The sequence below is a fragment of the Pelodiscus sinensis genome, chromosome 13 (assembly GCF_049634645.1).
Source record: "Pelodiscus sinensis isolate JC-2024 chromosome 13, ASM4963464v1, whole genome shotgun sequence".
NCBI lineage: Eukaryota > Metazoa > Chordata > Testudines > Trionychidae > Pelodiscus > Pelodiscus sinensis.
Window position 1 is genome coordinate 31736676 of NC_134723.1, and position 16984 is coordinate 31753659.

A 16984-nucleotide genomic window follows, 5' to 3' on the forward strand; every position below is an offset into this window, starting at 1 on the left:
TAATTATGAAACAAGATAGGTTACTGTGCAACAATCCTTACTAAAGGATATTTCATCCCTGGAGGCTTGCAAATCAATGCGGCACAAGTGGAAAAAGATCATAGAAGAAAAATAAGCAATAGTAGTAAGACATAAGGAGATGACAGTATTGTTACTTCTGGGTTTTTGTTTTTTTAAAGAATGGGTTGAGGGTGAGTTGCAGTACTATATTTGTGCCGGATTCTATATAGAAAAGGCCATACACATTGTACTTGACTGTATTAAATCACTTATCATTATACTCCCAAATGGGATTCCCTGCACAAACAAGTTAAAGTACAACATTACCAATCAGTTAGATGTTTGTGATTACTTATGTATGCACGGAGACTCCCTGTGGTATGTCATAACTGCTTTGTGTAGCATGGTACCACCCTATTCCACAGGACTTACAAAGTCTGGAATAGTGCAACATTTGCACCGCCTCACAGGGTGATGCATCAAATAGCTCCACAGCACTGGAGGGGATTTAATGCTGAGGAGATTTAGACTTGTGTGCCACCTCTTCACCTACTTCTTGTTTCGGTGGAGTTTACCTCCTGGAGCTTCAACAGACAGTATTTGCTACGCAGGAGCACATGGAAAAATGCTCTCTGAGGCCAGCCCTACCACTTTTGTGCACTCATGGGTGCACATTCTGATCTGAATATTTTCCACTTCTAACTTTCATTTCCCATATATTTTTTATTAGCCATCAGACACCTTATTCACAATGTAGGGCCAAATCCTGCTTGTACTTGTTCTAAGGAAGGGGAGGAAGTTGGTAGCCCATTTCACTTCAGCAGCACAAATACAAACGTGTTTGGTAGAATGAGCCCCCCCATACTTCTTTTCAGGCTGTTTCACGCACCAAAGTCCTAAATTAAGAGGCACAATCATACTGGGAGTGGGAGCATGCACTAACCAAGGGCACACAACTTTCCTTACAAAAAGAGTGGTAAAGTAGCCCATGCTGCCATCTTTCCCTCCCTTCATTTTGATGTATGAGCAGTACAGTTTGCCCTTCGAAACCCCACACACCTCCAGCAGAAAAGAGTTATATTTTGTCAATGTCAATCCTATAGGGTATGTCTACACTACAAAGTTAATTCGAACTAACGGACGTTAGTTCAAATTAACTTTCATAGGCGCTACACTAGCGCTCCGCTAGTTCGAACTTAATTCGAACTAGCAGAGCGCTTAGTTCGAACTAGGAAAATCTCATTTTACAAGGATTAAGCCTAGTTCGAACTAGTTAGTCCGAATTAAGGGGTGTGTAGCCCCTTAATTCGAACTAGTGGGAGGCTAGCCCTCCCCAGGTTTCCCTGGTGGCCACTCTGGCCAACACCAGGGAAACTCGTCTGCCCCCCTCCCGGCCCCGGACCCCTTAAAGGGGCATGGGCTGGCTACGGTGCCCGTGCCAGGTGCAAGCCTGCCAGCACCCAGCCAGCAGACCCTGCACCTGGCACGGATCGAGCCACCCACCCGATGCCCTCCAGCCCTCCTCCTCTTCCCGGGACCAGGCTGGCGGCTCCCGGGAGCTTGCCCGGGATCACAAGAGGCGGGCGCCCGCCTGGGCTAGTGCAGACATCGTGGACCTCGTCCACAATCTTCTCACTAGGCACAGGAAAGTGACCGTCTATGGCAGGAGAGCTGCAAGACTGGCCACCCAGGAGCAGGTGTGCAAGAGAATCAAGGGGGTCCAGAGAGACCCCCGACCCTGAGCCCTGAGCTTACAATGGCAGTCCTGGGTCAGACCAAAGGTCCATCTAGCCCAGTAGCCTGTCTGCCGACATCAGCCAGCCCTAGGGACCCTGGAGGGGATGGACGGAAGACAGTGACCAAGCCATTTGTCTCGTGCCATCCCTCTCCAGCCTTCCACAAACCTTGGGCAGGGACACCACTCCTACCCCCTGGCTAATAGCACTCCATGGACCCAACCTCCATCATTTTATCTCACTTCTCTTTAAACTCTGTTCTAGTTCTAGCCTTCACAGCCTCCTGCAGCAAGGAGTTCCACAGGTTGACTCTTTGCTTTGTGAAGAACAACTTTCTTTTACTAGTTTGAAGCCTGCTACCCATTCCTTTTCTTTGGTGTCCTCTAGTCCTTCTTTATGGGAACTAATGAAGAACTTTTCTGTATGCACCCTCTCCACCCAACTCCTGCTTTTAGAGACCTCGATCCTGTCCCCCCTCCGTCTCCTCTTTTCTAAGCTGAAAAGTCCCAGTCTCTTTAGACTCTCTTCATATGGGACCTGTTCCCAACCCCTGATCATTTTAGTTGCCCTCCCCTCTCCCAGCCTCTCTCTTCTCCTCTCCCACCTCCTTTTCCCAGTCTCCCCGAGTTTTGTTCAAAAAAGAGAGATTCTATTTTTGACCACATGTTTTCTTTATTTTATACATCAGGAAGGGGGGCTAGGGAAGGGTAAGTGGAAGGAGGTGAAGGAGGAATGGGGTACGAGCCCCCGATGGGGAGGACTGGACTGGCTCTGCGGGCTTCTGGGGGTGGAAGCTCTCCTGCAGCCCCCCCAATTGTCCCCTCTCCCCAGATGGCAGCCTGCGGCAAGTGCAGCCGGTCTGATGGCCGAGTGCTGTGATGTGCCCAGTGTGGGCACTCAGGGCACTCCAAGACAGGACTGCTTTGCAAGCGGGGCACCCCTGAGAACTGTCTGTCCGGGGTGGGGGTCGGGTCCCTTTAAGCACAGCCCTCGGCTAGCCTGAGGCAGCAGCTCCACGCTCTAAGTCCTCATCTGATGCCCTGCCGGCACTGCTTCCGGCCATCCTTAGCCCCGGTTCAGGGGCCACTTAATATGGACATGCTAGTTCGAATTAGCAAAACGCTAATTCGAACTAGTTTTTTAGTCTGGATCCGTTAGTTCGAATTAGCTTAGTTCGAATTAACTAATTCGAACTAAGTTAGTTCGAATTAGTGCTATAGTGCAGACCTACCCATAGAGATTTCACAGGAGTAGATAAAAACTGCCAGATATTTATGATCACATGATTTCCCATCCCTTAGTGATATTGTGAGACAGTTTGCCGCGGGCACGGAGTCCGAACTACCGGGGCTTTAAAAATGGCGGTGCCCGGCAAGATGCAAATGATGCCCGGGATATTTAAATCCCGGGCTTCATTTGCAACTTCGGTTGCCTACATTAACCACCCTAGCTCCAACTAGGGTGGTAGTGTAGACATACCCTCAGATATTTTTAAACCCACTATATTGTATACCTCCAGTCAAGAAACAAGCATTTTTTCTTTGGTGATAGGAAAGGAAGTTACAATTTTTTTTAAAGACCATCAACTCTGACTAACAATCTCATTAACTTAAAAAAACAATATTTTATCCTGGATCTTACAGTGATTGTACTAAAACCTTGTAACTGAATCTTTTTAATTATCACATGTCAATATCACCAAGCTGTTCCTGAGTGCTTTTCTTAGCCTAGGGTAACTGCTTCCAAAGAGACATTAAAATCTGATCTCTCAAAAGTCCTTGAAAGGAGGGAGAGGCTTTTTTTTATTATACATTAGCCAAAGAGACTTTGTGTGTGTTTTCTCCTCACTTGATTTGTGCTCACACCAGAAAACTTGAATTCATTTTCAAAATTCAGGAATTTGTTTGTTAGAGGAAACTAACAAACAAACAAAACCACACACATTGCTAAAGAACCAATTTGAAGTTATTATAATTTAAAGTAACAAATTTACTTGTAAATTCTTAGAGAACTCATTCTGTATCCTAAGGATAGGTGTTCTGCATTTGGGAAGACTACATTTGTTATTCATTCCTTATACAAATAGATTTAGAGCCAGATCCTACTTCCCATTCTGGTGACTCAAAGCAGCCATAAAGCCAGTAGACCCAGCACTCTCTGAGAATTTCCCCTGCCTAGCAAATTAAGGCATTTCTCATTCAAAATGTTGGTTACCGCCTTCATTTGTCAAGTCCAAGTAGGATCCCAGCAAGGATCCTTACAATATTAAAATGTATTTAGGCCACAGCTTGCTATAGTTTTACTAGTCCTGTTTTCTTTTTTATAAAGCAATTTACAATATTCCATGTATATTATAAATAAAGGATGAAGCTTCTATTTCATTCTAATTGTACATCCTTTTCCCTCGTGTTCTTGCTTCTTTGGGCGAGGTGATACAGAAAAGGAATGGGCCACTGAGTTCAGTCCCATACTCTAAAGAACATAGTATCCTCTCCTGCTTCTGCTGAAAGTATGTGAGTTTTGCAGTTTTTGCAGTTCACTTTTATGGTTACAGGATTGGATCCATGGATTGCAACCTGTCAGGATGCTGTTGGCAAGCTAAAAAGAACATAAAGGAGTAATACAAGCCAGCAACGTAAACCAATTCATAGTCAGTTTGAAAATGCCTTTTCCCCCTTCCTTTAATACTTCAGCTCATAAATGCAACAGGTTATATACTATGCGATCTGAAAATGTATTGCTTGCATAATGACAAGATGCCCAATAGTACTTTAAATGTAAGGCCTGTTCTTATCTTCATGCCCTTCATCTTGTATACATCAAGTACAAGCCATTATCTTTAGCAACAGTGTTCTTTATTTTTCAAACTGAATTAGCAATATCATAGAAACTTTGTTAGACATAGTAGTTAGAAGGAATCCTGCCTTAGGGTACGTCTAGACTACAGACTTTTGTCGACAGAAGTTTTGTCGACAGAGCATCTACACTACATTCAGTTCTGTCGACAAAGCAAGCTGCTTTGTCGACATGGTAGCGTAGACGCAAAGGACAGTTTACATGCAATAACACCTTCTGTCGACAGAAACTCTGTCAACAGAAGGCGTTATGCCTCGTAAAATGAGGTTTACCAGCGTCGACAAAACTGCTGAGTTCTGTTGACGTTATGTCGACAGAACTCAGTGGTAGTGTAGACGCAGATATAGTTTTTCGACAAAAGTCCACTTTTGTCAACAAAACCCTGTAGTCTAGACACACCCTTCGACTTCAGTTTTCACTGATCAGTCCCGATAGTCTGTTCACTATCGTCAATGCTGTCCATTTGTATAGCTCCTATTGTGTCTACCAGGCTGTGCTCTGGAATAATTGCTAGAGGGCGATACCCCAACTGTGCTTTCTCAATGCACACTTAGTTGTAATGGTTTTGTTTGTGAGGCCTAATTTCTGTATATACAGGCAGTCCCCCTGGTTAGCTGGGGGGGGGCAGCTTTTCTCGCCCCGGAGGACGTGGGCGGCGGGACCGCCCAGACGCGCCGCGGTCCCGCTGCCCGCGTCTCCAGGGTGAGAAAAGCTGCTCTGCTGCCCGCGTCCTCCGGGGCGAGAAAAGCTGCCCCCCCCCCAGCTAACCAGGGAGCTGCAGAGCAAAGCCGCGGAGGACCCAGGCGGGGGGACCTCCCAGATACGCCACGGTCCCGCGGGGTTCTCCGCAGCTTTGCTCCACGTCTCCCTGGTCTGCTGGGGGAGGGGGGGGGGCGCAGCTAGTGTGCTGAATCAGGACGCCTGGGGCAGAGCAACTTGGGTGCTGCTGGGTTGGTCCAGTAGTGCCGAGGAGCGGCGCTACTGGAGCAACCCAGCAGTACCCCAGCTGCTCTGCCCCAGGAGTCTCCTAGTCAGCCGCTGCTGAAACTGACCAGCAGCTGACTACAGGAAGCCCGAGGCAGAGTTGCTCTGACCCGGGCTTCCTGGAATCAGTCACTGATCAGTTTCAGCAGCAGCTGACTTGGGGACGCCTGGGGTAGAGCAGCTGGGGTGCTGCCGGGTTGGTCCCGGCAGCGCCCCAGCTGCTCTGTCCCAGGCGTCCAGATTCAGCCGCTGTTGAAACTGATCAGCGGCTGATTCCAGGAAACCCGGGGCAGAGCAACTCTGCCTCGGGCTTCCTGTAGTCAGCCGCTGGTCAGTTTCAGCAGTGGCTGAATCTGGACGCCAGTTCCGACTTACATACAGATTCAACTTAAGAACAAACCTACAGTCCCTATCTTGTACGTAACCTGGGGACTGCCTGTAAAGACTTTCATTTTCCCAGTTACATAGAGACTCCTCTACAGTCATTAGAGTCTAAAGAGTTTGACAGTGTGTAGCTGCAAATCTCACATGCAAATGAATACATTTGTGGATTAACTAAATAATAATAAACCAATTTCCAACAATTAATATTAATTATTAACAATGCATACATATTAATACTAACCCATTATTACCTATCTTACTATTATTTTCACACTTAGTGACTATGATAAGTGATTGTTTTCTGTTTCTGGAAAATCAGTGTTTCAGAAAGGACGAGCTATAGACACAGGAGAAGTTGACATTGGAGCACAAGTTATGCAGACCATCCCACCAGGTTTATTCTGGCGTTTTCAGATCACTATCCATCACCCGATGTACCTGAAATTTAACATTTCACTTGCAAAGGACTCTCTACTGGGAATTTATGGTAGACGAAACATTCCTCCCACGCATACTCAGGTAATCAATAACAATATCAGCATTTCTATTGTACTTTACACTTTCAAAGAGCCATATGGTCATTAAAGTTCATAATGTTCTTATAAAGGAGGGAAGGAGAAATGTAAATATTAATTTTCCCATCTCCCACAGACTCTTTTAAGCACCAGGCCAATGTAGTACTAATGGTGTTATCAATGCTTATCACCCTAAAATGAGTGGGGAGGGTACAAGGCATTATCTTGCACCAACCAGCAGAGAGGACATACTGTAAAATGCCTCCTGGTTCCACCACTGGGGCAGTGTGATGCTGTGTCTATGTGTTAAGTAAAAAAAGTGAAATCTATGTAGCTTCAGCATTTTTCAAAGTTGAACTCCTAATGTTAGCTTCCTTAGGCACATCCAACAGAGCAAACTGCTCATGTAGTTAGTGTAAAGAGATAAGCAAAAAAGGTATTCTAAATTCTAATAATAATACTACTTCTACATGTTTACTGTTAGTTTAGAATTTGTATGAGGAAACAGCCATGCTAGAAGAACCTAATTCATCACTGTGTATACTTAAATATTTTGTAAGTCTTAATATATTTGGAATATTAATGTAATATTTCTGAAGTATAATTAAATTTTATATCATCTATAATATTGCAAGATCACAATGTTTATGGTCTGTTTTTCAAATATATGTATTTTTATGCCAAGATAAATGTAATGCTAGCATATCCTTAACTTAAATGTTGTGAACAGATAACTAAGGGTTGTTGTTGTTTTTTCTCAGAGGCACTGAACCACTCTGTCTTTAACTGGAGTTGTGACTAAAAATCAGGCTCCAGAATACTTATAAATATTTGAACTATTTTATATTTCCATTAAACAAGAATGTATTGCAAGGTTTTCATCTTTTCAGAAGGACCTAAGACCTGGCTATCCCTCATTGAAGTCACTTGGCTCTGGACCTAAAGCTGTCAAGGGCTACTCAAATGTTACCAATTTTTCTATAGCAAGACATAATTTCATGTGTATTAACAAAACTGACCACAAAGAAAGAGAAATATAGAAACATCTAGGTATCTGGATTTTTAAAAGCCAATTGTTTTTCATACTTGAGTACCAAATATTGGGCTTCAAAATCCGTATTTTAGCTCTAAATCATAGAGGTTTGAGCACTGATGTTAGAAAATGTCAAGTGTAATTCTAGAGATAATTTATTGGCTTCAATCGAGAGATTTCTTATTTACACAGATATAACAGAGATCAGGATTTATTTGTAATAATACCTTCTATTTAGAATGAAGGCTGGAACCTTAATAGTGTAGGCGGTGCAACCCCTACTCACATTAGTGAACACTTAATCAAGCAGTTGCTTTGAAGGTAACCCTGTCTGACTGAAATATTCACAGTAGATTTGTCTGGTTTAAAATACTATAAAATTATTTAGTTGGATAATTTTGCCATTATCATTTCAGTTTGATTTTGTAAAACTGATGGATGGAAAGCAGTTAATTAAACAAGAACCAAGGAACTCTGAGGAGCCTCAGCATGCTCCTAGGAATTTGATCTTAACATCCCTACAAGAGACAGGTTTCATTGAATATATGGATCAAGGAGCTTGGCACATGGCGTTTTACAATGACGGAAAAAAAATGGAGCAAGTATTTGTATTAACTACAGCAATTGGTAAGACCAGTTACATTACCATTCCTGTTCTGGTTGTTATGTAAAAAATCTGCATTTGAAAAGGAGTTATTGAGCCTGTTTTCCCATATGCTTTCAACAGGTTTTACTTTCTTTTGATTACATTGACTTCAGTGTATTAACTTCTGCTTTATACCAGAGTAAGAGGAGAATCAGGCACTCATGTTGAAAATGGACATTGTGAATGAATTAAACCTAAATCTATGCTGTTCCTTAAAATCATTACATAATAAATTTTTTTTGGGGGGGGTCTAATCTTTGCAAGAAACTGCAGGGAAAATGTCTGTTCCTCCTGTGTATGTGGCACCCACACTCTCTCTTTACAAAAAAAGGCATCGTAGGTCTTCTCTCTCTAGTAGGCAAAAATTAATTAGGAAATTGTGCCCAGAAATGTATTGCCATTTTGATGAGGTCCCAGTGGGTACATAACAGAGAACTGGAGGAAGGTGTTTGGCTTGGTACCATTTAAGACATAAGATGACAGGTAGATTGGATCAGGAAGCAGTTGCTAAATGGAAAACAACAATAGAAAAAGAGTGCTAAATTTTGAGGGGTTATTCTAAATAACGGAAAGTCACAAGAAAGCACAGTATTTTTGTAGTTTAAAAAACTGAACCACTTTTTGTTAGAAATATTATGTATTGTTATTTAGCTAACATTATTGGTTTTTAGCACTTAACATTAAAAAGGTGCACTTAACATTAAAAAAGTTGTAGAGCAGTTTTTAAACTAAGAACTTGGGAAATACCAACAGGTGTGGAGGAGCACAGGAATTAGACAGAGACATCTATTAGGGGAGGTTCTATTAATAGAGAGTCTCTATGTTCTAGTGAGGAGGAGAGGATGGAAGTATGGGTCAGATCAAATGAGACACAATCAAATGAAAAAGAGTTAATACATCAGGAAATGGCAGACAGATAAATAGTGACAAATTATTAAAGTGCTTATATGCAAATTCTAGAAGGCTAAAGGGCTCTAGAGTTGATCCTGGGAATTACAGACCGGTAAGTCTAACATCAGAACCAGGCAAATTAGTTTAAACTATAGTAAAGAATAAAATTGTCAGACACATGGATGAATATAATTTGTTGGGTGAAAGTCAACATGTTTTCTGTAAAGGTAAATCATGACTTACTAATCTTCTCAAGTTCTTTGAGGAGGGTCAACAAACATGTGGACAAGGGGGATCCAGTGGATATAGTATACATAGATTTCCAGAAAGCCTTTGACCAGGGCCCTCACCAAAGGCTCTTAAGTAAAGTAAACTGTCATGGGATAAGAGGGAAGGTCCTTTTGTGGATTGATAACTGGTTAAAAGACAGGAAACAAAGGGTAGGAATAAATGGTAAGTTTTCCAAGTGGAGAAAGGTAACTAGTGGGGTCCCTCTGGGACCCATCCTATTCAACTTATTTATAAATGATCTAGAGAAAGGGGTAAACAGTGAGGTGGCAAAATTTGCAGATGATACCAAACTACTCAAGATGGTTGAGACCAAAGCAGACTGTGAGGAGCTTCAAAAAGACCTCATCAAACTAAATGATTGGGCAACAAAATGGCAAATGAAATTTAATGTTGATAAATGTAAAGTAATGCACATTGGAAAACATACTTCCAACTATATATACAATATGATGGGGGCTAATTTGGCTACAACTACTCAAGAGAAAGATCTTGGAGTTATTGTGGATAGTTCTCTGAAAATATCCACTCAGTGTGCAGAAGCATTGAAAAAAGCAAATAGAATGTTAGGGGTCATTAAAAAAGGGATAGAGAATAAGACAGAAAATATCTTATTGCCTGTATATAAAACCATGGTATGCCCATATCCTGAATACTGCATACAGATGTGGTTGCCTCATCTCAAAAAAGATATATTGGCATTGGAAAAGGCTCAGAAAAGGGCAACAAAGGGTCCTATATGAACAGAGATTAAAAAGACTGGGACTTTTCAGCTTAGGAAAGAGGAGACTAAGAGGGGATATGATAGTAGTCTATAAAATCATGACTGGTATGGAAAAAGTGAATAAGGAAAAGTTATTTACTTATTCCCACAATATAAGAACTAGGAGTTGCCAAATGAAATTTATAGGCAGCAGATTTAAAACAAACAAAAGGAAGTTTTTCTTCACTCAGTGCACTGTCAACCTGTGGAACTCCTTGCCAGAGGATGTGGTAAAGGCTAGAACTTTAACAGGGTTCAAAAAAGAGCTAGATACATTCATGGAGGTTAGATCCATCAATGGCTATTCGCCAGGATGGGTAGAAATGGTATCCCTAGTGTCTGTTTCTCTGGAAGTGGATGACAGGGGAGGGATCATCTGAGGATTGCCTGTTGTGGTCCCTCCCTCTGGGGCATCTGGTATCGGCAGACAGGATACTGGGCTAGATGGACCTTTGGTCTGACCCAGTATGGCTGTTCTTATGTTCTAATTTTAAAAGATTAAAAAAGTATAAAATTTATTCAGTAAGAAAAATATAAAACAGTTTTTGCTTCTTTTTTGTCAACCATACAGAGCCAATCTTTGTACACAAATTTCTGCTTCCATTAGGTAAGTATCTGAAGATACTCTGTGTTGTCTTTTGGTGAATCTACCTGTAGTTAATCTTTTTTAATTAATTAAACAGGGGAGATTGTTTTACTAACTTTTAACATTGTTGGAGTTCAGTTCTCACAAACAGGATCTGTTACTCAAAGTTTAATTTAAAGTAAAGTACTTCAGTATTTCCAACAGTCTTGGTTTGCTATAAGACTTTAACCACTTTGCCCTTTAGTTAACCTGTTCATCCATATGTTTAGCAAGATGTCTTTATTAGTAATGGACATGCCATCTGCTCTGTAACAATTAAGTTCTATTTTTACATAGACCTTGATGTATTGGCCAGTGGAGAGTACCATTCAGACACAAAGATTATCAAGGACTTCATTCAAAGTAATCAGAAAGGCAATAAAAAATTATAATTGTGAATTTAGTTTTAAAGAAGACAAAATTTGTTGTGTTTAGAATGGAAAGTGAATCTCTCATAAGCAAAGGAGACAATTGTTTAATCTTTTGTGTGTGTTAGCCTGCAATTTAGCATTGGAAGAGTTTCCTTTGAATTCTTCCCTCCCAAGAAAAGATAAAGATAAAGTTTTCCTTCACACTGAAACATCATAGGCTTTACCCATGGCATTCCAAGATTTCTACCATAGTATAATTAGAACATCTAAGAACATAAGGATGTCTATTCTGGGTCACACCGTTGGTCCAGCTACACCAGAGTTCTGGCTTTCAATAGTGGTAAGTGCCTGATGCTCAAAGGGAATAAATACTCCTGGGCAAGATATCAGGTGATCCATCTCCTGTTGTCCAGTCCAAGTTTTTGGCAGTCCAAAGTGTAGGGGGACACAGAGCATGGCAGATGTGCCTGACCATCTTAGTTAATAATTATTGATGGACCCATCCTTCAGGATCTTACATAATTCTTTTTTAAACACAGTGCTATTTTTGGCCTTCAAAACATCCTCTGACAATGAATTCTACAGATTGATGGCATTCTGTAAGGAATTACTTTCTCCTGTTTGTTTTAAACCTGTTGCCATTAACTTCATTGGGTGACCTCTGGTTTTTGTGCTATGTGAAAGGGAAAATTACACTTTATTATTCATTTCCCCAACTATTTGTAATTTTATTGACCTCTATCATATCCCCCTTAGTTGTCTTTTTGTAAGTTGAACAGTTCCAGACTTTTTAATGTCTCCTTCTATGGCAGGGGTGGGGAACTTAAGGCCCGGATGCGCCCCCAGGCTTGCTTGGATCCAACCCTGGGACTCAGGGTTCCCCCCCCCCCCAGGATTGGAGAGCCCACACTGGCGCTGCAACCCTCTGCCACCACCCTATGGGGATGGAGCACACGAAATCTACTAACTTGGGCCCCCCCAGCTCTGGTGTGCAAGAGGAATATGAAGAGTGTCTTTCTCCTTCTCTGTTGGGGGCCACTTCAGTGAGGATTTGTTTTGGTTGTTCTGCTTCTCATTTGTGTGCGGCCCCTGACTGATTTTTCTGTGGGTTAGCGGCCCTTGACCCAAGAAAAGTTCTCAATCCCTTTCTATGGAATTGATTCCATACAGCTAACAATTTTGCTGCACTTCTCTGTACTATTTCAATTTTTATATGTCCTTTTTTAGACAGGACATCTACAACTGCACACGGTGTTCAGTTTGCAAGATTTACATAGTTGCATTGTAATGCTTTCGGTCTTATTAGCTTTGTTTTTTCTACTGGTTGTTAATGTTCTGTTAGCTTTTTTAACTGCTACTACACATTGAGCAGAAGTTTTCAGAGAACTATTCAGAGATTGCACAATCTCTATCTTGAATAGAACAGCTAGTTTAGACCCCGTCATTTTGTATGTATATTTGAGATTATGTTTTCCAGTGTGCATTACTTTGCATTTATCAACATTGAATTTCATTTGCCATTTTCTTGCCCAGTCACCCAGTTTTGTGAGATCCCTTCACAATCAGCTTTGAACTTAACTATGCTGAGTAATTTGTGTCATCTGCCAACTTTGCCACTTCACTGTTTACTTCTTTTTTTAGATTTACAAATATGTTGAACAGGACTGGTCCCAGTTCAGACCCACTATTTATCTCTCTCCACTGAAAACATCCCATTCAGTTTTACCCTTTGTTTCCTATCTTGTAGGAAGTTACTGATAAATGACAGGACCTTTCCTCTTATTCTGCCTATTATGCTTAAGAGTTTTGTGTACACTTACTTAAGGGTAAGGGACCTTATCAAATCTTTTCTGAAAGTCCAACTACACTACATCAATTAGAGCAACTTCCACGTGTCCGTTGACATTCTCAAGGAATTCTCATAGATTGATGAGACATGATTTTCATTTAGAAAAGTCATTTTGACTCTAGCAACATATCCTGTTCATCTGTGTGTCTGATCTCTTGAGATTTAGCGTTTCTGCATATCACATCAAATAGGAGTAATTGCACAGAGGTGTCTGAAACAGTATTTTACTTGATGCTTGATTCTTCCTAAAGAACATAAAATGAACAGTTTATGTCTCAGCACCCGTTTAGATCTTGAGAAATCTGTTACAAGTGGTCGTGCTGGTGATACTCATTTTAGAAGTCAGTTAATTCCTTTTATTGTTTATAATGTTCTTTATAAATAGAAATCATGGATGACTGCTCCACTAATTGCAATGGGAATGGAGAGTGCATCTCAGGTCATTGCCACTGTTTCCCAGGATTTCTCGGGCCAGACTGTGCAAGAGGTAACTGTTAACTGATTTAAAATACCAGTTGAAAAAAACTTTCTTAGAAAAAGCAACAGAAGTAAATCTGCCTATTCTATACCCGTAGCCTGAGGATAGGGAGTGAGAGAAATTAAAAAGAGGGAAGTAATTTTTTTTCCAAAAACAGAAATATCACCGTCTTGGTATATTAAGGTGTTAGAGTTAGAAAAGGAAATGATCCTGTTACATTGTAAAGATCAAGAGTAATTCAAGATAGACTGGTATTTTACATAAATGACTGTAATAACTGGTGGGTAGAGTCTTCTGAATATCTGTGTGTAGGAGGTTCTCAAATCTATTCGACTCTTCTCTGGGGTTGCCAACTTTCTAATTGCACAAAACCAAACACATTTTCCCCAAGGCTCCACCTGTGCCGCTCCCCTTCTCCGACACCTGCTCACTCTATCCCCCTCCCTCCATCACTTGCTCTCCCCACAGTCACTCACTTTGACTGGGTTGGGCAGAGGGGAGAGGGGTGGGAGAAAGAGGCTGAGGGCTCCGGATGGTGGTGTAGGATTTGGGATGGGACAAGACATGTGGGGTTTGGGTTGTAGAAGGGGCTCTGGGCTAGGACAGGGGTTCTAGCTGGGGGTGTGGTCTCTGGGGTGGATGAGCAGTTTGAGGAGTAGAAGGGGGCTCCAAGTGGGGAAGGATGTTCAGTGCAGGGGGTTAAGGGCTCCAGCTGGGTTCAGAAATGAGAAGTTCAGGGCTGGGTCAGGGGTTGAGGTACATGAGGGAAGTTGAAGTGCAGTGTTCTAGTGGCATTTACCACAGCTCCCAGGAAGAGACCGCCAGGTCCCTGTAGTCCCTAGGTACGTGGTGGCCAGGGAGGCTCTGCATGCATGCTCTCGTGCTACAGGCACCACCCTTGCAGTTCCCACTGGTCACAGTTTCCAGCCAGCGGGAACTGCAGAGCCACACTTGGAGCTGGGGCAGCACACTGAGCCTCCCTGTGACTGCAGGGACATGGCTATTGCTTCTGGGAGCCTCGCAGGATCAGGCCAGGTAGGGAGACTACCTTAGTTCTGGGTCTCTGTTGTGCTAGCACCTGTACTTTTAATGGCCTGATCAGCTGTGCCAACCAGAGCTGCCAGGATTCCTTTTTTTACCTTGTGTTCCAGTTGAAAACCAAATTCCTGGCTGACTTCTTCTTCTTTCAATTCTAAGATTATTTTTTCTTCAATGTTATACTTTGGCTAAGTGAGTTGTAGAACTTATCACCTTCAGACTTCTGGTTTACATACTTACTAATCAGTAATGGCCAAAAATTAATGTTTTTCAGTGACATGAGGAAAATAAGTGGATGGTGTCTTAGTTCACAATTAACAGGAATTAACATCACAAAAACAGTCTCTTCTGTTAGCACTAAGAGGTATCATTGTGCGAAGTCTCACTAGTTCAAAAAGCGGAGAGAGAGACTGAACTATGGTACCATCTTCTTTATCTCCAGAGCAGTCCATTCTTGGTTAGATAAGTTACATGAGTAGAGCAGAATGCAGAAGCTAGCACTGTAGCTGAGCATGTTTGTTTATAAAAATATTTCTTAGTCCAAGGCTTTCAATCTGGCCCCTTTTGCAAAAACTAAAATCATATTGTCAATAAATGCAATGCTGCCTATTAAATGATAAGTTCAACAAATGTTAATACTCTTAAGAATTTGAATACATCTTGGAAATTGAATTATTTGTCTTCTTCAGACTCATGCCCAATATTGTGCAATGGAAATGGAGAATATGAAAAAGGTCACTGTGTATGTCGCAATGGATGGAAAGGCCCAGAGTGTGATGTACCAGAAGAACAATGTATTGATCCAACTTGCTTTGGCCATGGTACTTGCATCATGGGAGTATGTATTTGTGTCCCAGGATACAAAGGAGAAATTTGTGAGGAAGGTTTGTGTCATTTCTGATACTGTTAAGAGTTTCTGAGATAACTTATCAACCACAATGTAAATCTTTCCCTGTGCATAACATTGGAAGACAAGACCATTCTTTCTGTTCATCCTGGTTGATTATTTTCAATGGCTATACTATCATTAAGCTAGTGACAACACACTTTGTTTCCACTAGTGTACACTTTTTAAGGGCAAACTATTTTAAATTAAGTACACAAGTTAAACTTGCACATGTAACCCGTCTGCTAGGTAGCACCAGCTGCAGCTGGGGCTGAGTTGAATATCTAGGGCAGTGGTCTCCAACCTTTTTACACCCAAGATCACTTTTTAAATGACAGACCAAGCCAAGATCTACCGCCCCACCCCTTCCTTGAAGCCCCGCCCTCTCTATTCTCCTCCTCTCCATCACTTGCTATCCCCAATCCTTATACTGCTGCTTATTTTTTTTATTTTTTTATTTTTCTGTAGGAAGAGGTTTTTCCAACATTTGGCCTGTCTACACTGGACCAAATGTCAGAAAAAAACCCTTCTTTTGGAAGCCACCTTATTCCTTGTGGAAAGAGGAATATAGGGGTGACCAAAAGAGCCTGTTTGCTCTTCCACTAAAAAAGCGGAAGAACAAACGCAACCCTAGATGCAGAAGAGTTTTTCTGGGATATCTCCAGAATCCTGAAAAACTCCTGCAGTCTAGCTGGACCCTTGCTGTGTTGAGACAGGATGTGTAGGCTCTAGGGTGGGAAAGAGGGATTTGGGTGTGGGAAGGAGTGAGAGGTGCAAGTTCTGGGAGGAAATATGGATGCAGGAGGAGGTGGAGAAGGGGACACTGGCTCGGGGAGGGAGCTCCAGGCTGGGCAGTGTTGGGATACTAAGCAAGCTCAGGCTTGCAGATGTGAGGGTGCAGGAATTTGGGTTGGGGTATGTGAGGGGCCGAGGGCATGAGGTTCCAGTGTTTGATAGGCTCAGATCTAGGGTCTGGGGAAGGGGGAGTGCAGGAGTGGTTGTGGCCAGATGGGGGCTTGGCCCCAATTGGGGGTTTGTTGGCCAGGCTTCATTTTTAAATAGAATACTATGTTAAACACAAAAAGTTTCTGCATTGTCTTTATTTATGAGAATGGCAGGGAACCTGCCTTGAGTCAGGGGTCACTGACCCATAGAAAAGTCATTTGGGAGCAGGGGACACAGTACTGGGGAGGAGTGCTAGTGGGTTCTGGAGCAGGGAACAGGGTGCCAATGGGGGCAGGGGAGAGGGGGCAGGATGCCAGGACAGGTTTCTGCAGCAGGGGACAGGGTGCTGGGGGGGGACAGGTTTCTGCAGAGGGGAGCAGGGGGACAGGTTTCTGTAGTAGGAGACAGGGTGTCAGAAGGAACTGGTTTCTGCAGGGGGGGCAGGGTGCCGGGGGACAAGTTTCTGCAGGGGGGGGGCAGGTTTCTGCAGCGGGGTCGGGGGGGCAAGGGAGAGGGAACAGGGGGCCAGGAGGGCGGGGGACAAGTTTGGGGCAGAGGAGAGGGAACAAGGTTGGGGGCAGGGAGTTCCCTACACCAGCCACGGAAGGAAGCCTCCAACCCGCGCTCCCTCCGGACTGAGCGCAGGGCAGCCGGGCTGGAGCGAAGAAAAGCGGCTGACCGGCCATCTGGCCATGG

General features: G+C 42.8%; 1 protein-coding gene across 5 annotated transcripts in view; it reads left to right on the forward strand.

The window, feature by feature from the left end:
- TENM1 (teneurin transmembrane protein 1) overlaps positions 1–16984 on the forward strand; it is a 1699828-nt gene that overhangs the window by 1472901 nt on the left and 209943 nt on the right. For all 5 annotated transcript variants that reach the window (XM_075940969.1, XM_075940972.1, XM_075940971.1 and 2 more), the window contains 4 exons: positions 6280–6479; positions 7925–8135; positions 13327–13428; positions 15147–15341. In XM_075940969.1, the coding sequence (XP_075797084.1) occupies positions 6280–6479; positions 7925–8135; positions 13327–13428; positions 15147–15341 (708 nt within the window). The remainder of the gene's footprint in view (positions 1–6279; positions 6480–7924; positions 8136–13326; positions 13429–15146; positions 15342–16984) is intronic.